The sequence below is a fragment of the Drosophila yakuba genome, chromosome 2L (assembly GCF_016746365.2).
Source record: "Drosophila yakuba strain Tai18E2 chromosome 2L, Prin_Dyak_Tai18E2_2.1, whole genome shotgun sequence".
Classification (NCBI taxonomy): domain Eukaryota; kingdom Metazoa; phylum Arthropoda; class Insecta; order Diptera; family Drosophilidae; genus Drosophila; species Drosophila yakuba.
Genome location: NC_052527.2, coordinates 6971737 through 6996339, shown reverse-complemented (window position 1 = coordinate 6996339; position 24603 = coordinate 6971737). Strand labels below are relative to the sequence as shown.

Below are 24603 nucleotides of genomic sequence, written 5' to 3'. Positions count from 1 at the left end.
AATCATTTTGACGAATAAAAGGCGATCTACCAATTCAAATGTAATATACGTATTTTAACTATTGCTAAGATCACCACCCCGTCACGAATCTCTAGGGCACCTATCGATGACGAATTTCAGACCACCACTAGGCCTCGATAACTTCGTCGTAGTCACATCTCTAAGCAATCGCCTTTTGAAATCCCAATTCGACCACAGTGCCTCTGCAACTTTCTTTGAATTCGGTCGAACGGCGGTTGTGCGACGGCCGATTATTATTATTAATCCGCCGAAAACGTAACTGAATTCAGGTGGGCAATCACACTGATCATTCGCTGCACACTTCGGACTAGTTTCCGCCGATCCTAGACATATGCACATATATCAAAAACTGGAGATTCCAAAATTAAATGTTTTTTTCGTGCGGCGTCGCGAAACTTGCGGTTTTCAATAAACAGTGAGGTAGATAGTGGTTGTTGATCGAGTTCTCGTTATATTTATCTGTTCTGCTTGCGATCTTGTTCTTGTTCTTATTGCTGCTCGATTCCAATTGGAAGCGTTCGATCGGTCCAGAAATCCAGAATTATTCTTTATTGATCGCTGAATTCGTGTTCGCCCGAGAATTATTCGTCGTCATCAGCAGCAGCAGTTCGAATTGGCTCATAAAACATAAAAATTCGCTTGGCAGCAGCCACACGGAATATATATACATATTGTATATATTTATATTTGTACACATATATGTATAGTTAAAATTCGAAACGAGACGCGAAAGGCGAGGCAAACAAAACAAGCAAATAACAAGAAAAGAAACAAAACAAAACCGAAGTGAACGGCGTGTTTTTCGGGATACTCCTTTCGTTCTTACCTGAGTTTCTGACCCTCACCTTTGCAGCCGGCAATTAGCATCCCCCCTCGCTCCCCGGACTACCGATACCTCCGCTTGCGAGCGAAAATCTAACGAACCGATAGAAAGCACAGGATCAAAGGATCAGAGGTCACCATGGCGATGCAACGGGAAGCTGGAGTGCAGGACTTTGTCCTCCTCGACCAAGTGAGCATGGAGAAGTTCATGGATAACCTGCGAAAGCGGTGAGTGAACCATCTAATTAGTTTGGGAGATAGCACTGAAACTGGAACTTCAATCTGATCTTTAACTTATATCTTTTGTGTAAGAAATTAAAAAAATATTTCTTTAATATTACTTACTATATAAGTCATTGAAAAACCCTCTTCCTGCGGAGTAAACTATGTACTTACAAACATTTTTTTACTTAGCAATGTGACATTAAAGAACAATTGCAAGCAGTCTGCTGACCACCGTGTCTATTGATTCCTCCGGTGGCCTTGTCCACCGCCAACTTGTCCACTTACTCCACTCCACCCCCCTTGGAAAACCACTTTTCCACCAGTCGATGGTCTAGTTCAAGGCTTCTGTTTTGATCGATTGCCGAGCGGAAAAACTGGTTCGCTTGTGCTTCTCGGCTTTTCCGCCTCGATTAAACTGGATTTGTTTATCGGCGATTCAATTAAAGCCGGTCTTATCTCCACCATTTAACCCCTTCCATCCGATTCCATCTTCGGTTCCACTCCAGAGGGCACTCAATGGACCCATTTGAATGCTCGTTTGGAGTGTTAAACTCTCCTTTTTGTGCCATGACTTTCGGTTTTAAATGCATTCATTAGCGGCATTTCAATTCAATTTGGCAGTGGAATGAGTAGTGGTAGTGGATTTCATGGAATGTCTTCCCCCATTTCCGAGAAATTGGATATATTTAGTATAATTAAAGGCTTTTTGTTGGTGCCTAACAAAATACATTTTAAAATGTCATTGGAAATATCATTTCCCAATTTATAAAGCAACAGCATCGAGTTAAACTCCTAGTAATAGGTTTTATATGAACACCAAACTATCAAATAAATGTATAGTTATAAGAAAATGATTTAGTTTTCAAGCTAAAATGCTAAATGTTTTTCTTTCGAAAAGTCAATGTTGTTGATCAAAGTAGTAGATTCCAAATGGCAGCTGTAGTTGTAAATTACACAGCTACCATTATCGCAGTTAAATATTTACGAAAGTGAAATTCTTGTCACATTCCCACTCCGAAACAACTTCCAACCGCCCAGTCGCCCAGTCGCGTGTCAATATTTGTGTGGCCGGCACTGTGGTTCCAGGTGGTTACCGACATGACCATTATGTAAAGTTCCTTAACCCCCCGACGGCCACGCAGCACAACCCACATGTACCGCATATATCATTTCATTTGATTTCATTTCGGTGCGAGTGTCAACAACTTGTTGCAACCGCTTCCTTTGGAGCTGGAGCACCGATGGATCCCCCATCCATTTACATTTCCACTTCGCCGGGTCGCTGGTTTGCATGGCTGGCTAACTTTCATGTGGAAACGATCGTTATCGGGAAAAGTTCTCGCCACCACATACATTTATTCAACAGATTAGAGGAGCTTTGCAAAACAGTGGAAATATGGGATTTCGCTTGGACATTTATGATAATGAGTATGTTGTTTGATTGTTTTGGTCTCTCTTTGTCCAAACATTTGGCAATGCCTATAAATAAATGGTGTTACGGTTCGCCCACTGATTCATCTAATCTGTTTATATACACTTAATGGCCAAAGACACTCGGACGATTCATCACAATTACGACTTGATAAGATTCGCCTCGATAATTGAAATTGCCATCGCAAAAGGAAACTAATTGAAGGAAACCCAGCTGTCTGAGAGCTGGTAAAATCCCCATGGTTGATTAGTGGGTTGCATAAGACTGTAATTAAAGCAGACTTACTGCCAAAGATGCGTTAACCCACTTTGGTGGCTCACAAATCGCTTATCAAAGCATCGCAAGCAAATTAAGCTGTGTAAATTGGATTAATTACATAATCACAGTAATGCTGGCAATCGCAAACGCGATTTTCATGTCTTACTGCACGGCATAATCGTGGCATAACTCAAATCAATTTGCTGTTTGTTAATAAATATTTAACAGGAAAGCCGGAAAACTCGAACCCAACCGAGTTGAGAAAACCCCTCAACAAATTGAGGGTCAAAAACGCGCCAAAAACCGGAGAAAAACGCACACGTAATTGGAAAATGCGCGAAGAAAACTTGAGAAAACGTGAAAGAAATAAAAGAAATGCAGCGAAATAAACTCACTTTCATTTGGCATCGATCGAATGGGGAAATGAATGCATTTCGCTGCACATATGTAGTTTACTTGTTCGCCACATGACATCAGATGTACGCATTATTTGGCATCTTGAAAATCCAATATTTTATTAGAAAAATAAAATATATTTGCATTATGCCGTGACTCACACTGTGTACGAGTATCTTGCAGATACTCAAGTCAACAATAAGCAATAAGAAAACTGAAATAAATAAAAATGCCATGGCGTAGCCAAAATACAAACCGGTTGATGGCGTCAGTTTGGCCGAGAGACTCACTTGAAAAGTTTCTTTGCCCCAAACGATCCCACATATTCCTCGATCCCCCATTCCCCATCCAAGTTCGCAGTATTTGGAACAAGTTGATCTTTTACGACTGTCATTAAGTCGAGTGTCCTCATGGGAGGGCCAAGTGGGCCATAAAATGCCTGATCGATTGCCCTCTGACCCTTTTAGCACCCAATGCATCACATGCAATACTTTCAAGTGCCCCATTTCGTGTCTATTTAGCTGATAATGTTTTCTGTTTTCATTTTCGACAATTGTTTACGCATTTATTTGACCCATTTTGAGAAGGGATCTAGCATCTATTTTCCATGTACTGCTTCCTCTGGGGAAAACATTCACTGGGGTCGATGAATTTCGAGCATTGCTTTTGGGTTTTATTAAGTGATTTGTTTGACATCGAAAATTCCGAAATTCCACACTCTATAAATGTGACGAGGTGAAGAAGCCTATTAAACATGTTTATATATTTTATAGCGAAAATGCTGTGACATTTTTACAACGCAAGGCGAATAACTTTTGAGTCTCTGCCAATACATATAAATTATAATAGAGCGTTGGAACCGTAAATTATTAAAATCCTTAATAGACTGTACTACACTCCATTCCTATCATCGTTCAAAGCTTATCGTGGCACACCCACTTAAGCAAATTTCCTGAGAGCTCGAAGTGGGTCTTCCCATCATCAAGCACTTCATAAAATCGAGTGAACAAACTATGAGCTGTTTTGGCCAACAAACTGATGATTCATAGACACGACGATATCCAGTATCCACTTTCAATGCTAACGACAAACTGCATTTCATTTTCATTTAAATGCTGCTCACTTTGCCTCCTAGCGATTTTATTTTATTGAGTTTTTGGCTTGGTCAAGGCTTTGATTTTAGTATTCCACAGGCGACAATAAAGTGCACTCAGGGAAATACTTTGCGTTTGAGTGCAATGCCAAGTGAGTTTTTATGGGCAAATAAAAATCGCGAAACGAAGCAAATAAAACTGCAAGTGATGGCTTCTAAGAAAGCTGCCTTGTTGATCAATGATTGTAGTTTTGGCGAATTCGTCAGAAGGCAGCACTTGATAGGTCTAGGTCTTATCGTCTAGCCCAAATTGATACTGCAAATTTATCAGGAATGAAATAAAACCCCCAAATTTCTCAGTTCTCCAGCTGCTGAAAGTGGTAACATACCACCTCTGTATTTATTTATGTACTGGGTTCTTGGGCAGTGCCAAAGTGGCGATAAGATTGCAAACTTCCAGCAAACTTGTCGCCATATAAACACCTATATATAGCATATAGTTCGATAGCCATGGGCAAGATGATAAGCGAACTCTTGGTTACGCAATTGCAGCGGGTAGACCTTCCACTGGATTAGGTTTCCATTTATAAGAGTACTTATGTATATCGAATATTTATTTATACATTCCCAGCTGATAGCCGTGTGATATTCCCCCTGCCTTCGTATGGTGGAAAAATATTAAAGAAGCCGTGAAACGTAAACAAATCATCGCTTTTTCTTTGTGAGGGGAAGAAAGCTATTAAAGACTAGAGGAGCGCTTCTGGGATTTCCGATTGCAATCGAAGTTTGTCTGTTTATTTGTGCAGGAGCAGTGTAGTGCTCCCAGTTCAAAGGGAGCCTTTCATCTGGTAAACACGCAGCCAATCCTCCAGTCCATTTTTCACCTTGCGATGAGGGCATTCCAGCGATAAGGTGGCGGTATCAAAGCCGTCAATTCACCAAGATAAGCACTTTTGATACGACAACCGGAAAGGAAATCAAATCATTTACCCAGCATAACCACAGCTATTTTCTGCCGGTGTTTTTCACTTTTCCATGCCATAAACTTGGTTAATGCGCGAATTCTCGGAAGAAAGGCATAAAGCTTTAGGAAAAGAAAGGGAGAACGACCTGAGAATCCCAGTCCCAATCCCAATCCCAATCCCGTCTAGACGACGCCTTACTATTCCCCACTCTGTTTGTTTATCCAAAGCCGGGCAATGTTTGTCATTCGCATTGCAATAACTTCTATACTTCCACTTGGAGGAGGAAAATCCAGTGGCATCTGCATCTGCACTTCGTTTACACAAATCTTTAGCGGCCTGCCTTCCAGACTTTTCCGAGACTTTTCTGCTCCTGTTAATTGATTGGCCTGGGTGTAAATTGAAGTTAATTCCTTGCCGCGCTCCAGATGCAATTGTTTGCATTGCGCAAATCGAGGGGAAAATAATACAGAAAAATGCCTCTCCTACAGGAAAATGAAATGTAACGATGAAAAGAGTCTGGGGAAAATAATGCAGATGGTCAGTAGACAGCAGCGAAACGGGCCAAAGCAAAATGATTTCCATAATGAGATGGAAACGCTTTTCTGGCCCGATCTGCTGCGCTTCCCATGAATTGGCAGACGTTCAAGAAATTCGCAAGGGACTTGACCCATCAGTGCACTCGATTCCTCAGAGAATCTTTTCCATTGATCTTAATGTTTTCTTGCGGTTTGTAGTCTGGGGTGCTGGGAACAGAATCATCTTTATCTATTTTATAGCGATTTATTAACATGGATACTTTCAAATGTTTTCTTTAGGTTTATATACAAAGTGATAGAATATCAATCAGTATATAAATATCTAAATATATTTACTAGCATATGTTATCAGATATTTACTATCCCCCCGTTACAGCAAAGTTTCAGTCAATAAATCGCCCAAATTCAATTAGATAACAGCGTAAACAAACCCCTATTAAGGCAAATAGAAACATTGACCCACTAAAAGCCAAGTTTGTTGACGAATCGATGACGTCAGCCTAGAGCAAACATTTTCCGAACGCATGTTCGTCGCTTTTGGCCATGAAAAGTGCACTGTTAACTTATTGATTTTCCGTCTGCGTTTGAATTGCGATTTTCAGCAGTAAGTGATTCACTGGGAGGCGCGAGAAGGCGTTGCACATTATTAATGGCTAATGGCTATATGCAAATCGCACTTTGAATAGCCGATGTTGAGTCATGATGTTAACACGCCAAGCCAACAATTTGTTATTAAATAATAATAATAATATAAGATGCCAATGCCATGTGCTCAGTTTCAGGAGGATGAGTCAATAAAACTAGTTAGCTTTTCGATGTGAAACATTCAAGCACATAATGCATCAAAACAAACTGCGGCTGAGTATTCAGGAATTTCATATATACTCGTACGAGCTTCGATATATTTGTTTTCTTACTTCAGTTATTTCTTTTGCTTTTATCTCGATTACGTCATTGGCAGCGGAATAAAGAAAGACACTCACAGCAGTTAAAGTGAATACAACCAGTCGCGTTTATGAAGTGCGCGAAAGAATGAACATGAAAATGTGCGAAGGCAGCAAGATGATTTTTAATTTATGAATGTTTTTTGCTTGGGGAAGCCGAAAGAGAACCCAAACTTGTCTGTTGGCACTTGAGCAAATAAAAACATGAGAAGTATTTGGTAATTTTGGAGGGCAAGTACAGCCGCAGATAACTTTATACTATATACTATATACCAAATATAAATGACAAATGGGGTGCAGTGAATTCTGAAGTGATAAGCCAGTTTGGGGTTTTTTGGCTGTCAGCCACTATGAGTCAGAGTTTTAGCTAGATAAGGCATTTGTTATATTATATGTTCCCTATGACAAAATCTATAATTTTAAGGATACTTTTACAAAAGCAAAGATTTAAATAAAATCATTATCTTATAATGTGCAGGGGTAACTAATCAGATTTATTACATTTTATAAATGCTATTGCCACTTGAAGCATTTTTAATTACAACGTTTACTCATTGGCTTATCAGAAACCCATGGAAAATATTTATTTCACATTTACATATATGGTTTTGTACTTTATGATTCCCTGCAAAGTAGTTTCTATTCGTATACAAATTGACCAAACCCCGATTATTCAAACTGAAACCAAATTGAAATGTTCGGTTGCTACCCGTTGAGTCTTGGCAATACGTGTAGTACCTTTTACCTACAATTTCTATAGCCCCATTAGCCCTCCTCCGCAAAAGGCGAGTGTGCTGGTCATGCGGGCCCAAAGCAAATTTTGACATTATGTCAATCATACGCCCCGTGGGCGATACCCACACACACACACTACCCCTCCTGCCCTTCCCAGTGGCGTGTGCATATGGTGTCAATATGCTTGTTGTGGGGGAGAAATCTTTCGCGGATTGGGTTTCTTTTGCCTCTAAGAGGATTGCCATTTGCTGCCTGCCCTTTTGCCGCTGAGTGCAAATCATACTCGTAGTAGCATAATGTGATGGCCCCAAAAAGAAGTTGAAAAGCGCGCTAAACGGCGTCACATTCTTGGACATTGGCTGGAGTTCAGATGGCCATTTGCTATTTGTCACTCGTCGCACACTTTTGACCCAGAAGTCTAAATGTGTGGAGAAGGCAACGGCAACAGAAGTGCCGGCACACACAGAGGCCCACAAAACGAAACAGAAAGCTGAAAACTGAAAACTGAAAAGCCAGCGCACAGCCGTCTATAAATAAGCACTGAAAAGTTAAGTAAAAACATGTGTGTTCGAGGGAAAAATGGGCCCCAAACCAGCAGCCAAAACATAAATACAAACAAATGCGCGTATTAAGTGTATTGTTTTAATCGTTTTCATTCCCTCATTTCGGGCTAACGAAAACTGTTGGCTGTTTGGTTTCGGCTTAGTTTCTGAGTTCGTCTCTGGCTTTAAACAATTTCTCCGTTTCTTTGCCTGCTAATTTGGTGCTTCATTTTCATTTTCATTTTCATTTTGGGGTTTTTTGTTTTTCTGGTTTTTGGAGGAAAAAACATAGTCTGTCCAGCATTTTGTAATGCCCACTTGTTGCACAGTTTTGGGCTGGACTTTTGGTTATGTGGCTCATCTGGGGTAATCAGCAGTCGCTGATGGTGTAACTCTGACTTTCGGAACGCTCTGGGTAATTTTCTGGGGAAACGTAACGCGTAATTTGCATTCAACTTGCTTCATTATTTTCCAGTTCCACTGCAATGTACTGAAATCTAAACAGTTCTCATCGCAATTGTTCAAAAAACTGTTTAAATTTTGAACACATTTATAATCCAAATTCCAAAGTTCATTAAAAAGTAGCACGTAACAAATAGATGGGTTCTCTATCCACATCTTAGTACCAAACTTACAGCAATAATCCAGTCGAATTGATATTTTCAAGTACTCGCAATCGCGTCAGATAAGATAACCTATATCATGGCAAAGACTTATTTTAACTCTTACGTTATCAACTTAACACTTAGTTCAGAATGATATAAACTTAATATAGTAGTTTCCAAGTGAAACATTTGAGATTCTCATGCTCTTCTATTCGTTCTCTATCGATGAAAAAAGTGACCCACTTAGCGAACCGAATGCATTTTATGAGCACACGCACTTTTATATAGTATGCCCAATATGCCCAATCTTTTGGCGCCTTGCACATCGAGTGTAGAATAAATGCATCCACATGTACGCCCCATTGCAGTCAATCAAAAAGTGGGAAAAGAGATCAACAATTTGATCTGCATAACAACGCTCGATTATATCGATCGTCGGCTCCCTGTGGAGCAGGTATATCACATAGACCCGTATGTTGGAAAAGCAATTTTCGAATTGAAAGCTACAGGCGCCAACGACGGGTGGTGGCTCCCCACCTGTCACTCCCACTCACTTGCTCCACATCCAGTTGAAATGTATTTGGTAATCTCGGGGGGAAATGCCTTTCCAAACACTGCAGCAACTAATGAACGACCGTCCATTACTCTACCTACAGATTTCAGAACGGGTCCATCTACACATACATCGGCGAGGTGTGCGTCTCGATGAATCCCTACAGACAGATGAACATCTACGGTCCGGAGACCATTCGCAAGTACAAGGGTCGCGAGCTCTTCGAGAATGCTCCACACGTGTTCGCCATCGCCGATTCCGCCTACAGGGTGCTCAAGCAGCGCCAGCAGGACACCTGCATCCTGATCTCCGGAGAGTCCGGCGCGGGCAAGACGGAGGCCTCCAAGATCATCATGAAGTACATTGCGGCGGTGACGAACACCCAGGGTCAGAACGAAATCGAGAGGTAAGTCACACTTAAGATTTAGGAACAAACCAATCTACCAGTAAATACTTTGGTATACAGTTAACTGACTAGGAGAAAAGATTACTTAAATTTCTTGTAGTAATAACTAAACAACTTGTTCTATAAGTAAATCCTTGATTACTACAATTTATTATAGTAAGAACTAAACAACTTGTTCTATAAGTAAATCCTTGATTACTACAATTTATTATAGTAAGAACTAAACAACTTGTTCTATGAGTAAATTCTTGATTAAATCTTTAAGAAGTGCAATTTTAATTTGCGATTGTCTTAGGGAAATCAAACTAATAGCACCAAATACCAGGCAATGCAAATATGTTTAACTAGCTCGATGGTTCCCAAGCAGTTTGCACTGATTACATTGCAAATTAGGGAATCAGTTTGGCCACCAAGCTGGGCTACCTACACATATTTACATAGGTTGATGGAACGCTTTCGGCCTTATCACAATACTGTGAACCAGACAATGGGAACCTCAGCCCGATCTATAACATGTAGCTGCCAGTGAAAACCAGCACTACAATTTGCCATTGTTTTGCATGCAAATGATGAAATTATAATGGAATTCTCATTGAGGGAGTCTGGCTTTGGGCTGGATGCCCGATGCCCGATGCCAGTGGCTAATGAAGCATTTCCCAGATGGGTCATAATCGCACACATGGTCATATCGCGTGACCCATGACCCCGGATGACATCAGTGGGCCGGACTGCAGCTTAAGTTGCCAAATTAATTGCCCCACTAATTGCCCAACACAAACCACCCGAACCACTTTGTCCAAAAGACACACTTTTATCACTTGGGTGTAGTTTAAGGTGCTCCATAAAAGCGCTGAGACCTCCAGGGCCAAGCCCCAGAACACAATGGCCCTCTAAATTGCCAATTTTTAGTGCCTCGAATGAAATTTGAAACGACATTTACTATAGTTTCGGGGATTAGGGTGAGTGCCATTTTCCAAATTGCTTGGTCACAGGGGGGCGAAGAATTTAAGCTGCATTAAGAGCGCATTCATTGTGTTGATTTCGTTTTTAATTATGGCGATTTGGTTTTAATGAGGGTTTCTTTATAGTCTTACAGGCATAAATAGCAGGCATAAATGTACTATAATAATATAAGATAAATAATATTCCCCCCCTAATATTGCAGAGTGAAAAACGTTCTGATCCAGAGCAATGCGATCCTGGAAACCTTTGGCAATGCGAAGACCAACCGCAACGACAACTCCAGCCGCTTCGGAAAGTACATGGACATCGAGTTCGACTACAAGGCGGATCCCGTGGGTGGCATCATCACCAACTATCTGCTGGAGAAGTCGCGCGTGGTGCAGCAGCAGCCCGGCGAGCGGAACTTCCACAGTTTCTACCAGGTGAGTGGCGCATTCGTGGGATTTGGAACCATTCCGAACTATTCGTGTGTGGCACTAAGTGTACACGATTATTTACCAAGTGAGTCAGCGTGACGCGTGCCAGGTGACGACAGGTGTTCCAGTTGGTGGGATGGGTTTCCAGGTAGTGGGGCGTCCATTACCTGGGGGTGTCCGCTTGTTGTGGCCGTGATGAAGTTGCTCTTTTCGGCTGGTTAGACAGTTATTGTCGTTGGCTTCATGTGGGTGCAGCACTCCCCCTGCCGTGTAAACAATTGTGGGCATTTAAATTGGGTGTTGAGACAGTTTTATGAGGGGAATATACATTGTATGTGGCCTAGTGTTACTATAACTTTATTCGACTTTCAAGTCGGATGGATGACTAAGTTGTTTGGCAACTGATAAAGCTTCGACATGATAAATCACATAGCCTCTACATTATATATAAATATTTAAATATTTTAGAGTATGCTGTATAGTGAGTGTCTTGATAGAATAAAGAGGTTCTTGCCTGAGTAATTTAATAATTCCAGTTTCTGCAGCACTCGTTAAATGACCCAAAAAACAGCAGATTCCTCTGTCAATTATCTTAAAGCCTCAAACTGTTAATTAATTTAATTAAATTCGCTTGCCGCTGGAGGCCTATTCTATACTGTTCACTTCCTAGGTATCCAGAAATTGATGATATCACTGGCAAAATGATAACATAGGCGTAGCCAAGACTCACCCAGTAAACAAGAAAAAATATCACGTCACGACTCAATCGCTTATTCATCATTCAAGGCGTTAGCCAACTTCCATATATAATTTATAATACCCAGCCATTGATCTGATAAATTTAGCCTGCTAAGGTGATAATTGATCGCTATTTCCGATGTATATCTATTTGAAACACTTTTAGCACATTTATCATCTGGAAGCACTTAATCAAGTCGAATGCTTCATCTGGTTTTTGTGAGAGTTCGAATCATTCGTTTATTTGTTGAAAAGTGCAAGTTGTTTATTTGTAAATTGAGTCTAAATAAATATTTGCCCATTTTATGGAATGCTTGCTTTAGGAGTGGGTCTACGAAATGCTTTAGCACCTCGGCTGCAACGGTCATAAATTCCGAACTTGGCCAATATACGATTTATGACTAGCCAGGCTATCTTGAAGCAAGCAATGCTCAATTAACTCACACCTGCAAAACGCTGATAAGCATGTAGATTCTTATTGATTACCTTGTTTGTGAGAGATCTTTAAAAGGCGCCAAGTTACTCAACTGATATGATATCAATTTACCTATCTGCGATGAATTATTCGGCAAAAATAGAAATGTAGTTAACTTAAAGTTATTTATGTTAGAAGATACTATTTAGAAGAATTTTTAATTCCACAATATACAAGGCAACTGGCAAATGCTCGACAGGAAACGGAAGTTCAATTACACTTAGCACGTCTGCTAATTGTCTGGTGTGCCAAATTCTTGGGACACTGATACGGTCATGTTGCACTGACCAAGTTGGGTTCATTAAAAATAGTTGCAATCGCTTAATTAATACCCCCAACCAATTCATCCATTTATAGCTGCTTCGTGGAGCCAACGACAACGAACTGCGGCAATATGAACTGCAGAAGGAGACGGGCAAGTACCACTACCTGAACCAGGGCAGCATGGACATCCTGACGGAGAAGTCCGACTACAAGGGCACCTGCAACGCCTTCAAGACCCTGGGCTTCTCCACGGATGAGGTGCAGACCATTTGGCGCACAATCGCCGCTGTCTTGCATCTGGGCAATGTGGAGTTCCAAAGTAAGTTGGTTCAAGATTATAATCCCAAATAAATGTGTGCTATATTTCCCGTTTTCCGCATTGCAGCCATTGAGGATGACCTGGTGATTAGCAATAAGCAGCACCTGAAGTCCACCGCCAAGCTGCTTCAGGTCACCGAATCGGAACTGGCCACGGCACTGACCACACGGGTCATTGCGGCCGGCGGAAATGTGATGCAGAAGGATCACAACGCCACGCAGGCGGAGTACGGAAAGGATGCTCTGGCCAAGGCCATCTACGACCGGCTCTTCACCTGGATCATCTCCCGCATCAACAGGGCGATCCTATTCCGCGGCAGCAAGACGCAGGCGAGATTCAACTCGGTCATCGGTGTGCTGGACATTTACGGCTTCGAGATCTTCGACTGCAACAGCTTCGAGCAGTTCTGCATCAACTACTGCAACGAGAAACTGCAGCAGCTGTTCATAGGTATGATAGTGAAGTTTGTTATTCGATTTATATTGTAATGATCCTTGTTATTTCCCAAAGAACTGGTGCTTAAACAGGAGCAGGAGGAGTACCAGCGTGAGGGCATAGAATGGACCAACATTGAATACTTCAACAACAAGGTGAGCTTAAATTATATATGAACTTATGAACTATATGAACTATTGACTACTTTAAATGGTAAAAGTAGCTCTTTCAAATACCAAAAAGTGAAATAAGTTAAATCAAGTAACCCAAAACTCCTTCGATTCCAGATCATTTGCGATCTCGTGGAGCAGCCGCACAAGGGCATCATTGCCATCATGGACGAGGCCTGCCTCAGCGTGGGCAAGGTGACGGACGACACCCTTCTGGGGGCCATGGACAAGAACCTGAGCAAGCATCCCCACTACACCAGTCGCCAGCTGAAGCCCACCGACAAGGAGCTCAAGCATCGCGAGGATTTCCGCATCACTCACTACGCCGGCGATGTCATCTACAACATCAATGGATTCATCGAGAAGAACAAGGATACGCTGTACCAGGACTTTAAGCGCCTGCTGCACAACTCCAAGGACGCCAACCTGAGCGAGATGTGGCCCGAGGGAGCACAGGATATCAAGAAAACCACCAAGAGGCCACTGACAGCCGGCACTCTGTTCCAGAGATCGATGGCTGATCTGGTGGTTACTCTGCTGAAAAAGGAGCCCTTCTATGTGCGCTGCATCAAGCCCAACGACCTTAAGAGCTCCACTGTTTTCGATGAGGAGCGCGTGGAGCACCAGGTGCGATACCTCGGCCTATTGGAGAACTTACGCGTCCGTCGGGCCGGATTCGTTCATCGCCAGCGCTATGATAAGTTCCTGCTGCGCTACAAGATGATCTCGCAGTACACTTGGCCCAATTTCCGCGCGGGAAGCGATCGCGACGGTGTCCGTGTGCTGATCGAGGAGAAGAAGTTCGCCCAGGACGTAAAGTACGGCCACACAAAGATATTTATACGCTCGCCACGCACCCTATTTGCCCTGGAGCAGCAGAGGAACGAGATGATCCCACACATTGTGACGCTGCTCCAGAAGCGAGTGCGCGGATGGATTGTGAGGCGAAACTTCAAAAAGATGAAGGCGGCCATTACGATTATGCGCGCCTATAAGACCTACAAGCTGCGCAGTTACGTCCAGGAGCTGGCCAACCGCTTCCGGAAAGCCAAGCAGATGCGGGACTACGGCAAGAGCATCCAGTGGCCACAGCCGCCGCTCGCCGGACGCAAGGCGGAGGCTAAGCTGCACCGTATTTTCGATTTCTGGCGAGCTTACATGATCCTGCACAAATATCCTCGCAGCGAGTGGCCGCAGTTGCGTCTGCAGATTATTGCCGCCACAGCGCTGGCCGGAAGACGACCCTATTGGGGTCAAGCGCGCCGCTGGCTGGGCGATTACCTGGCCAACTCGCAGGACAACAGCGGCTATGATGCCTACAATGCGAGCATAAGGAACATTAAGAACCACCTCGCCAACGGGGAGACCTTCCGCCAAGTGCTCTTCTCCTCATTCGCCAAGAAGTTTAACCATCGCAACAAGCAGTCTGATCGCGCCTTCATCGTTTCCGATTCGACCATCTACAAACTGGAAGGCATTAAGAAGAAATTCAAGGACATGGATCGCAACATTAAAATTAGGGAGGTGAGTAAAATTCGGTTTTAGTTATGTTAATGCAATTCAGAACTAGAAATGCATTTACTTAAATGTGATTTAAATCTGTCCATTTGTTATTAATTCTTTGTCTTGACTCCGCTTACAGTTGACGTCCATTAGCGTCTCACCCGGTCGGGATCAACTGATCGTCTTCCACTCGCCCAAAAACAAGGACTTGGTGTTTTCCCTGCAGGGCGAGTACACGCCCCTCAAGGAAGATCGCATAGGCGAGCTGGTTGGAATTGTCTGCAAGAAATACCATGAGTAAGTGTAACCCCATTTAGTCTAATCAGCATATATTAATATCGATGCCTTTCCAGCCTCACCGGAACCGAGTTGCGTGTAAATGTGAGCAGCAATATTGCCTGCCGCCTGGAGGACAAGGCTCGCACCATTACCGTGGAGGCGGCGTCCAATGTGGAGGTACCCAACTTCCATCATAAAGAGGGCAACATCATCTTCGAGGTGCCGGCGGCGTATTGCATTTAGGCGGTGCTAACTCCACCCATTTGTACTGTAAATTATGGAACCTAGTTTTAAGATGGGGCTCGTCAGCCCCCTTTTCTACTTGTGACCCAATTGTCCCACCAAGGACAAGACGACTCTGTGTATACCGTGCCTTCCGCCAAACATCCGCTTTGTAGTTTTTAAAACGTCTTCTAGTTAGTGCTATCTGTTTATCTGTTCTGTGTATTTGATCGACGACACGATTGTAATTTTGTAAATTTTTCTATTACGTATGCGTTAAGGCGATATTTATTTAACATCCATGTGAGAGGACCACCTCCGCCGGTTGAGCTGGCCGACAAGATAACGAAAAGTATTAAATGTACTTTGTGCATTTCTTCAAATATGATTCACAGCACACACGAAACCATTTGTAACGATCAGTAAAATGTTTGTACTTAAAGCGAAAACTCACAAACATATGTGTGCCATTTGCAAATAATATTATTTGAATAATATACGAAATAAAAGATGTCAACTTTGTACTTGAAAGGTGGTTATTGAGCATTCATTATTGGATAGAAGTACCTAATAGACGAGATACCTTATGAGTTAACATAATAGGAAAGTTAAGTTCCTTATCCCAACCTTGATCTGAATTGAACCCATCAAAAATTTCGGTCATTTCGTCATGAGCGTTCCCCAAACTGTGCGTTCGGCATTTGAGTATCCGCGAGTATGTGCATCTGTGAATCTTTTTCAAATGGTGCTTCAAATCCAAACGCATCCGTACGCATTCGTATGCGAATGCGATCAAAATGTATTGGCAGAGACCGAAATAAAGTGCACATGGCTCGCCGCCGATTGATAAAAGATAAAAATAAAGAGATCGGTCTCTCTTTATGCGGAATGTGTGCTCGCATTCGCCTGTAAATTCTCGAAGGGAACGCGTGCAATTCGGAGCATCGAAGCACCCAAGGTGATTACATAAAGCCAGAAAACCAGAACCATGCAGAAGGCCATCAAGAAGGAGCTCAGCTTCTCGCTGGACACGCTGGAGCGCTACCGGGCCAAATACGGACGCAGTGCATCGCTGGACACAAACGGCTCTCAAATTGCTCACACAGACGGCGAGCCGGCTGCTCCTCCGCCGCCGTCGCCCTCGATCTTCACAAAGTCCTTGTCGCCACCGAAGATGACCAAGCTGCAGGAGCTGCAGCAGAAGAAGGAGGCCTATTTGAGGGCCAAGGAGCACGAGCGGGAAATGGAGCAACTGCAGCGCACAGAGAGAAGGTCCATCATAAACGGTTCGGATACGCCCAAACCCAAGACAGGCAGTCCACCGAGCACTTCTCCGACTCCCAATGCAAGTTCCTCGACAACCGCTGCCGTGGCCACCAAGTCATCCAGTCCAGCTGGCTACACCAACTGGTCGAATCACCATGCCACACTCTGCTCCCAGTCGTGGGTGGCCATCTCCGAGCTCATGTACTTCTGCGACAAGTATGAGTTCACCACCCTCAGCACCCGCGATCTGAGGACGCACCAGGAGATCGTCGCCGAGGTGAGAGCTCTGCTGTCCGGCAAGGCGCCCTTCGATCAGCGCACCCGCTTCCCGGGTAACATCCACGATCCGGAGAACCTGTGGGTTTGCATCGGTCGCTGTGCCAGCGTGGAGTACCATCTGCAGCGCATCATCAGCATCTTCCGCAAACCTCTCAATCAATTGACACCGGACAAACAGCGAACGGTGCGTCAGAATTTCCACCTGGCGGTCAGCGAACTGCGGCTGGACATCTCGGCGAGGATCAGCGAAGTGCGTCTGTACGACCGCCTGGTCTTTGAGCGCGAGTTCCGGCTGGAGTGGCAGGATGCGGAGGCCTAGTGGATTAAAGAGTTTAAAGGATGAGTAGGTGGACAAAAACGTTTATTGGCAACTCTTCGCTCTTTTTTGCGGTGCGCGGTGGAAAAAACGGTTACAAAAATACACTTGGACACGGGAGGCCGGAGCATGGAGCACACGAGTGTGCAGCCATTGTGCTGGATGCTCCAATCAACATACATATAAGGGGTACCTCGTCAACTGATCATCATTATGATTTGCTTTGGTTACAATTGATTTGCTTAGTAGTTAACGTAAGGAACATTTTTAATCATAGAGATCTTGCATAAATTCTGTATAATCTGCACAGTTTTGGACCAATCATAACCAAAATCAGTTGGTGCGCATACCCACATACAAAGTTAACCACATATTTCACAAATCTAGGCCACGGATTGCCTCCATTAATTGCTCGCACAACTAAATCTAAAGGTCGCCGGCGGACAGGTGGAATCTGAGGATGCAGCTCGAGCCTGGCCGCCGATCAGGCCAACTTATTGCTCCGTAATACGTAATACAAACATTTATATATATGTACACAATGCTAGCGGTATAAATAAAGCACTTTTGTGTGGGCCAACATGGATTTGCTTGCGAACAAGTGTGCTGCTAGTGCGAAGTGCTTAAACATCTAGCGGAAGATTTGAGTTGCGGATTATCATAGTTCTTGGATCCCAGGGATCTCTTCAGTGGGTTCGTTTAACGTGCGGCTAGTCAACATCTGTGTAATCTGTAATCTCTAATGCCAAACAACACTTAATGGCGGAATGAACCTAGCAGAACTTAAGCTTCATCTTGCTGGTCTTGGGCACGTTGCGGATGGTGAGGGAGATGCGCGGGGATCGACGTACTAGGTGATCCCCGATCTTGTAGGTGTTCTCGCACAGATCATAGTTGCAGATGCGGTCGCAGAGCACATCCTCGTTGGTCTCGGAGATGGCGTGCAGATAGTCGCTGTACAGCGTGTCCTTAAGGATGAGCAGACTGCGCGGTTCTAGGAGCAGCTTGAAGCGCACTTCACGGGGCAACTGGGGCGGCTGATCTTCACCAGCTTCTGCTTCCCCAGAAGCAGTGGTGTCCTCACGCTTGGCAAACTCCAGCACGGTGTGGGCGCCCGTCGAAATGGTGGAGATGATGGGGTGGAATAGTGGTCCATCTGTGTGCGGCAGAATTCCCTGACCCGGCAGATACTCGTTGACCAAAACATGGTTGGCGTTCTGCGACTCAAACACACCCAGGTTGTTCACCTTGTCCACATAGGTCTGCAGCCACTCGGGAATCTCCTCGGCAATCATTCCATTGGGATGCGGCACACCGCCGTAGTTGACCAGCCGGCGGTTCAGCAGCTGCGTCCATCGAGGCTTCGGTGTCCGCTCGATGTGGCTGAGGATGCGCTGCTCCTCCTCGGAAGTGATGAAGTTCGGAATGTACATGACAGTCGGTGGGCACTGGAAAGGATTAGGGATAACTAGGATAACGAGGACTTCACTTGAGATTCATGGGGTGATCAGCTTGCCTTGCGCACTTCAAAGCCCGTGAAATCCATGACTAGGCCTACGCTTATCTATCGGAATGCTACGCTAAAGCTAATTCTACTTTAATTGCAAATCAATAATTTTGTTAAGCTTTGAATTCAGCATCAGCTGTTCAGGAAATCGAGGGTGCCCGTATTTTCTGTAACTGCTACTTTTGGTTTGGCGCTTTTGAAATATTGTATTTTACTTAAGAACAAAAATTCTTTTTGTTTGAAAAATAAATTATTTCAGCTGGATTTGAGAATTTATCCTTTTAAAGTAATTTATTGTTAATAAAACAACATTTAAGCAGCGTTGCCAGCATTTCAGCTATCGATATACCACATTCCGATACATTCAGGCCAGAACCGCAAACTGCCATCGCTATTTCAAAGCAAAACAAATTTTTCATTCCACGTATCCGATCATTTATCCAATTGGAAAATACGATCAATAAATATAGAAGATCCGGGAATCCGGACCGACGGCAGCAGGATGAGTGTTCTTGAACAGATGGGTGCCCTAGACATCGGCACAAATGAGGAGGTGGACGAAACCCTGCAGCGGATCGCCGACGAAGAGGTGGAGTGCCAAGTCAATAAACCTTCGCTTAAGTCTAACGTGTTTCCATCGTTTTAGGCAAAAGTTAACGAGAGACTGGAGTCGCTGCTGGCCAAACAATGTCAGATTGAGGCCAGAATGAGTGGCATTGGGAGATCCCTCAGCCTACTGCACACGGTGGACAGCGATTCCAACAAGCTGAACGACCAGATTGTAAACACCGCCCAGTTGGCCGAATCGGTGAGCGCCAAGGTGCGCCGGTTGGATTTGGCTAGGTGCCGAGCCTCCGAGTGCCAGCAGCGGGTGCACGATCTGATCGACCTGCACCTGTGCAGCCAGGGCGTGGTGAAGGCCATCGGCGAGGAGGACTACGAGAAGAGCGCCACCCACATCGCCCGCTTCCTGGCGATGGATCAGCAACTGCTGCGGCGTACCGCCGACGACGTTCAGGGATCCATAACGTCGGTTAGCGATGCGGTGAAGACGCTGGAGGATGCCACCGAGAAGACCCGTGTCCTGATTGCCAAGCGCTTCGATGAGGCGGTCAAAGCCGATGACCTGGCCTCTGTGGAGAGATTCTTCAAAATCTTTCCTCTAGTTGGTTGCCATCGCACCGGGATCGAAAAGTTCTCGCTTTACATTTGTCAGAAGCTGGCAAACAAGGCTCAAAAGGAACTAAGAAACGCCCAGGACATTGCCAAGGCGGAATCACGCCTGCAATTGGCCTACGCAGATCGACTGACTGCTATTCTGGAGAACTTCGCAAGAGTGGTGGAAGTCAATCAGCCGATAATCGAAGCATTCTACGGACAAGCGTAGGTAGCTTAGTCATGACAACACAGAATCTTTTAAAATATGTGTCTCTCCTGCAGTTCATCGTCGCTGATCGATATGGTGGCCATTCTGCAGCACGAATGCGATACGGAGGTTAAGAATCTTCTAATGGAGTTCAACAAGAACCGGCAGATCCAGTACCGCAGCAAGCAAGTTAATGAATCCACTCAGCGGTCGGCCGGTGGCGGAACTCTCGGGAGCAACAGTATCCAGTCCCTGGGTCATTATAGGAAACCCTCTGGCGGCTCGGTGGACAAGCTAAATCCCAAGGAAATCGATGCCATTATTGCTGAAATAACCGTCATGCACGCCAGGGTCGAGTTGTACTTCCGATTTATGCGAAGACGCTTACAGGCAAGGCGAAAATGCTCTTATGAAAGTAAGGTTTGCTATAACTATAAGTATTGCAGGTTCATGTGGAGACGTGTGTACCAGAAAAGGAGCAGTTGGATATAATGGAACGCTATGAGAAGATCATGAAGAACTCCGATCTGCGCCGCCAAATGCAAGAGATCTTGAGTACCTATTTGCTCCTTGAAAGGTAAATATTGTGGGAATTATGTTAAACTGTTTAACTGATCGGTAATATATTTGTAGATATTTCATGGAGGAGAGCGTTCTCAAGGCCATTGGCTTGGACACATATGAGTCTGGACAGCAGTGTTCATCCATGGTAGACGATATATTCTTCATTCTTCGCAAATCTATTCGAAGGGCCTTGACAACCCAGTCGATAAACGGAACCTGTGCTGTGATCAACAACGTGGCTGCCTGCCTGGATGGTGATTTTGTGAGCGCACTTAAGGCGCCCTTGAAAACCGGCTACCCATCGGGCTACATCGACTTGGCTCAGGCGTATAATGCTATCCAAACGACCCTGCAGCAGGGAAAACTACATTCCAGCGATGCCGATCGAGGTCGAGCCAACTTTCTTGTGCAGCTAAACAATGCCGACATATCGACAGAGTATATCGAGACACTGTGTCAGACGATGGAACAGGAAATTGCTGGTACATTTCCACAAACGACGCCGGTGGAGCGTCAATTGCTGGACAGCTGCCTCACGGAACTTAAAGCTGTACGGGATGCGCTGAAAGCTACGGTTGATTTTGGAATGCAGCAGCTGCGATCCAGTGTTATAAAGCCACGCCTTAATCCCTGGATCAATCAGTTCCTGAACTACAGTCACAATTTGAATGAGGTAAGAGGTAGGCCTCGGGAATCTAAATGAAAACTCAATGCAATCTATTGATCTAGGAGGAACTTGCTGCTTACGAAGCTGGAGAGACGTTCGTCCAGTTTTTCATAGTGCAATTGGATGGACTCCTCAACTCTTTTAAGAACTCATTGAGTCCGCGCAACTATGATGCCCTCGTTAGCATTTTGGCGACCGAAGTGACTATTCAATTGGAACGGGCTATTAAAAAGATCAGCTTTAACAGAGTATGTATCTAAGCAGCAAATTTTACCTTGTGGAATAATAATAGGTTTTGTTCTATTCAAAAGCTCGGCGGACTGGTACTGGATCAGGAAGTTCGTGCCTTGGGCAGTTACCTAACTGGAGCCACATCTTGGTCGGTCAGAGATAAGATGACACGTATTTCCCAAATTGCTACCCTTCTCAATCTGGACAAGATTTCGGAGCTTGCAGAGTATTGGAATCCCGAGAATAACAAGGAGATGTCATCTTGGCATCTAACACCTAACGAAGTTCGCACATTCTTAACGTTGAGGTAAGAGTGAGAAGTACATAATTTAAAAATAACATTTTCTTGTTTTATTAATCGCACGATTGATTTTCAGAAACGACTTTCGTATAGAAGATATTAAGCGGCTACAACTGTAGGCAAAAACATTTTATTCAGGCGGATGTGTTATGACTGGCACTGAACCAATGATTAAAATCCAATCGCAATAGCAGTTGAGAAAGCGGACCCAAGCAAGATGCTGATTTTACATCGACTAATAGTTGGATAAGGCTCGCAATTTGAACACCAAAACTATAAAAAAAAACAAAGTTATTACTATTACCCACGATAATTGATAAAGTAAATTAACGATTGACATAATTTATCACTCGCTTAACAAAAGTGTAGGCACATACCTTTCATTAAGTCGGTCGATTTCAGCTTCTAAGTCATCCGGCGGTTCTCTCGTTTGGGTCATGCGCGCAAACTCCTCACATATGCTAAAGAGTTTAAGAAGGGTTCCATAAATGGGATTTCGGTTTTGGCACCCAGTGACATTCAGTTGGGTCTCCGAGTCGGTAAGCAGAAAGCAATGAGAAAGAACATTTGCCAGAAAAACAGTGTGAGCCCTTTGTATTTCCTCGAAATCAGTCTTGTTTTTGATCACATTCAACAAAATTCCAAATTGACCTGCAACAAAATGCGAGTTATTTTTGAGCAATTTAGTAACTCGTACACGAACTCACTTTCAAGCACATCTACTTGAATGTAGTACTGCATGTTGTTTAGAAAGAACATAAGATAGTTGCGAAGACTTATGATTTTACTATTTAAAGGCACATCCATACACTTTGCCTTCCAAGTCTGCTTGGCCCAGACCCTTTGTATTTCGTATTGGAAAGTTCGAATAATCAGTAAAAATCTGAATATCTTGTTGTACCGCTCAATGGTTTTTGGGGAGAACAAGAGATTCAATGGCCACTCATACTCGTACTTCAGGCTGAGGCCTTGCAGAAAATGAAAGTCGGAATTTTCATCTGGTTCACCAGAGGTTCTTTGGCAGCTAAGTGAAAACTTGTCCAAGTCATCTGAGATTCCCGTGAGAGTAGCTGCAATCTGAGTGTAACATAAAGAATGACATATAAGATATTAAAGAATATCATGGTTAAATTATACCTCGAATGATCTAGTGACGTTTTTAAAACGCTCTTCGCGATATGTTTCCATGTTACCGATCATTTGGGAGCAGAACTCCAAGTAGAACTCTCCCCTGCCCAACAAAAAGAAGTCCTTTATCAGTGCCATTTGCCGCTCCAGATCCACTTCATTCACAGCGATCTCCGACAAGCGGGTGCTAACGTAATTCTTGATATCGTTAATAACATTTTCGACGCGGAACACATTGATTGTGTCCTCGTTGCACAGATCAATGACCATTTGAAAGAACTCGGACTCCCTGCCGTTCCACAGCTGATAGATGTCATCACGATTCAACTCAGCCAGTTTTACTGCCAGTTGGTCGGTTTTGTTCTTTACTTTTACGTTGCGCCGCATTTTGAAGACCAGCACTGTTTGTCCCACAAACAGAACTTTTTCAGCCAAAACGACGGACAGAAATCCTGGCAACTGTTCCAAATTCACCTCGTATTGCCAAATGTAGTCCTCGGGGTTTTTCTCTGCGCTCTGGCAACAAAAGTGCTATTTATAGCATACGGATATGATAATCATTTGTAACGTTCCTACCATTAGTGAGCTACTGGCCGACTTGCTTAACAAGCTACCATCAACCGCATCCGTTGTTGTGAATTTAATGAAGAATTCCGAGTGCACATCGTCGATCACCCCAAACAACAGCCAGTGAGCCAGGCTGGAGAAAAACGCTCTCTTTACAGGCTTTATAATTCTGCATAATGGAGAGTATTTGGATTAGAGAAATAAGGCTTTTTGAGTTGTTGATAAACTTGCTTCTTCATAGCTTGTTCCAGCTGGTAATCGCCGTTCTGGGACTGCTGATTAAGGTTATGGAGCAAGATGCATCCTCGCAACTCTAGCACCTGAATCTCCATGATGAGGTTCCGCAGGAACACCAGCAGAGGCAACTTGACTTGCAGGGCATCGTGGACATGTGCGAGCGAGGTGCGCTGGTTTCCAAAGCAATACTTCTCCAGACGAGTGATCTCTGCATAGTAATCCTCCAGAGCTACTTCAATGCCCTTCGCCAAATTGAGCAAGTAGTAACCCCGCGAAAGATCTGCGGTAAAACTATTTAAAATCTATTTAAACATATGCATGTTGCCATTTATACCCGGAAGTTCGCCAAGTGTATTCGTCTGCGTTCCCATTGAATGGGTAAACTGCTCAACTTCTTGGTAAACTTTAATCATTCTCAAAATGCCCATAAATATCTCCCTCTCGGAAGGATGTATGAACTGGTCAATGACTGTGGTGTCCTAGAAAGTTGGCGTGTACAGGCTTAAAAGTTATTTGTTGGGATCGTTTTGCTTACATTGAATGCTTTTATTCCTAGCTTCTCCGGATTATGGCTCCGGCAAGCAATTAACAAATCGTGTATCATTATTTCGCTGCAATTATTCGGGATTTGTATTTTATTTGCGCCAGATGTCCGGTAGAGATGACACACTTTCCGAGCCGTTGGTTATCGATAAGTACCAAGTAATCGACAGAATTGGGGGGATTCCCTTCCCGCCAACTTTTATTTAAAACTCCAAATTCTTAAAATTCATTCATTTAAATTAAATATATTTCCATCAAACATTTGTGCACTGCGAATATGTAGCATCAATAATATAAGCAAACTTAAAAATGTA

At 43.8% G+C, this 24603-nt stretch overlaps 5 protein-coding genes across 6 annotated transcripts; 3 read left to right on the top strand and 2 right to left on the bottom strand.

Moving 5' to 3' along the window:
* The first annotated feature begins 105 nt into the window (after positions 1–105).
* Positions 106–15848, top strand: LOC6527143 (unconventional myosin ID). 2 transcript variants are annotated; one of them, XM_015197696.3, is made up of 10 exons: positions 106–290; positions 875–1071; positions 9231–9533; positions 10699–10918; positions 12483–12708; positions 12775–13158; positions 13219–13298; positions 13431–14837; positions 14956–15113; positions 15170–15848. In XM_015197696.3, the coding sequence occupies exons 2-10, from the start codon at positions 983–985 to the stop codon at positions 15336–15338; spliced, it is 3036 nt and encodes a 1011-aa protein (XP_015053182.1). In that variant the 5' UTR covers positions 106–290; positions 875–982; the 3' UTR covers positions 15339–15848. The 2 variants fall into 2 exon arrangements, with proteins under 2 accessions (XP_015053182.1, XP_002088237.1); XM_002088201.4 differs by having other exon boundaries at positions 106–441.
* A 120-nt stretch (positions 15849–15968) lies between these two features.
* Positions 15969–17764, top strand: LOC6527142. The gene has a single exon (XM_002088200.3). The coding sequence runs from the start codon at positions 16306–16308 to the stop codon at positions 17179–17181; it is 876 nt and encodes a 291-aa protein (XP_002088236.1). The 5' UTR covers positions 15969–16305; the 3' UTR covers positions 17182–17764.
* On the bottom strand, positions 17207–18845 carry LOC6527141 (alpha-ketoglutarate-dependent dioxygenase alkB homolog 6). Its single transcript, XM_002088199.3, has 2 exons — positions 18695–18845; positions 17207–18626 (listed from the first exon to the last, which is right to left on the bottom strand). The coding sequence occupies exons 1-2, from the start codon at positions 18722–18724 to the stop codon at positions 17952–17954; spliced, it is 705 nt and encodes a 234-aa protein (XP_002088235.1). The 5' UTR covers positions 18725–18845; the 3' UTR covers positions 17207–17951.
* Positions 18846–19068: 223 nt separating this feature from the next.
* Positions 19069–22160, top strand: LOC6527140 (conserved oligomeric Golgi complex subunit 4). Its single transcript, XM_002088198.4, has 8 exons — positions 19069–19274; positions 19332–20068; positions 20126–20441; positions 20498–20628; positions 20685–21288; positions 21345–21530; positions 21594–21820; positions 21891–22160. The coding sequence occupies exons 1-8, from the start codon at positions 19188–19190 to the stop codon at positions 21931–21933; spliced, it is 2331 nt and encodes a 776-aa protein (XP_002088234.1). The 5' UTR covers positions 19069–19187; the 3' UTR covers positions 21934–22160.
* Positions 21903–24499, bottom strand: LOC6527139 (gamma-tubulin complex component 4 homolog). Its single transcript, XM_002088197.4, has 8 exons — positions 24282–24499; positions 24081–24225; positions 23741–24026; positions 23519–23678; positions 22952–23458; positions 22522–22891; positions 22192–22465; positions 21903–22087 (listed from the first exon to the last, which is right to left on the bottom strand). Exons 1-8 carry the CDS (start codon positions 24348–24350, stop codon positions 21949–21951), a joined length of 1950 nt encoding a protein of 649 aa, XP_002088233.1. The 5' UTR covers positions 24351–24499; the 3' UTR covers positions 21903–21948.
* Positions 24500–24603: the final 104 nt, after the last annotated feature.

What these genes read in the sequence shown, in the direction of transcription:
- LOC6527142 (XM_002088200.3), top strand. Translation starts at nt 16,306, where the DNA reads ATGCAGAAGGCCATCAAGAAGGAGCTCAGCTTCTCGCTGGACACGCTG.
- LOC6527140 (XM_002088198.4), top strand. Translation starts at nt 19,188, where the DNA reads ATGAGTGTTCTTGAACAGATGGGTGCCCTAGACATCGGCACAAATGAG. An exon ending in ACCTATTTGCTCCTTGAAAG is followed by an intron (nt 20,629 to 20,684) that starts GTAAATATTGTG and finishes ATATATTTGTAG; the next exon opens with ATATTTCATGGAGGAGAGCG. An exon ending in AAAAGATCAGCTTTAACAGA is followed by an intron (nt 21,531 to 21,593) that starts GTATGTATCTAA and finishes TCTATTCAAAAG; the next exon opens with CTCGGCGGACTGGTACTGGA.
- LOC6527139 (XM_002088197.4), bottom strand. Translation starts at nt 24,350, where the DNA reads ATGATACACGATTTGTTAATTGCTTGCCGGAGCCATAATCCGGAGAAG. An exon ending in TCAAGTAGATGTGCTTGAAA is followed by an intron (nt 22,466 to 22,521) that starts GTGAGTTCGTGT and finishes ATTTTGTTGCAG; the next exon opens with GTCAATTTGGAATTTTGTTG. An exon ending in ATCGACCGACTTAATGAAAG is followed by an intron (nt 22,088 to 22,191) that starts GTATGTGCCTAC and finishes TTTTTTTTATAG; the next exon opens with TTTTGGTGTTCAAATTGCGA.
- LOC6527143 (XM_015197696.3), top strand. Translation starts at nt 983, where the DNA reads ATGGCGATGCAACGGGAAGCTGGAGTGCAGGACTTTGTCCTCCTCGAC. An exon ending in ACTTCCACAGTTTCTACCAG is followed by an intron (nt 10,919 to 12,482) that starts GTGAGTGGCGCA and finishes ATCCATTTATAG; the next exon opens with CTGCTTCGTGGAGCCAACGA. An exon ending in GTCTGCAAGAAATACCATGA is followed by an intron (nt 15,114 to 15,169) that starts GTAAGTGTAACC and finishes ATGCCTTTCCAG; the next exon opens with CCTCACCGGAACCGAGTTGC.
- LOC6527141 (XM_002088199.3), bottom strand. Translation starts at nt 18,724, where the DNA reads ATGGATTTCACGGGCTTTGAAGTGCGCAAG. An exon ending in CGGGCTTTGAAGTGCGCAAG is followed by an intron (nt 18,627 to 18,694) that starts GCAAGCTGATCA and finishes AATCCTTTCCAG; the next exon opens with TGCCCACCGACTGTCATGTA.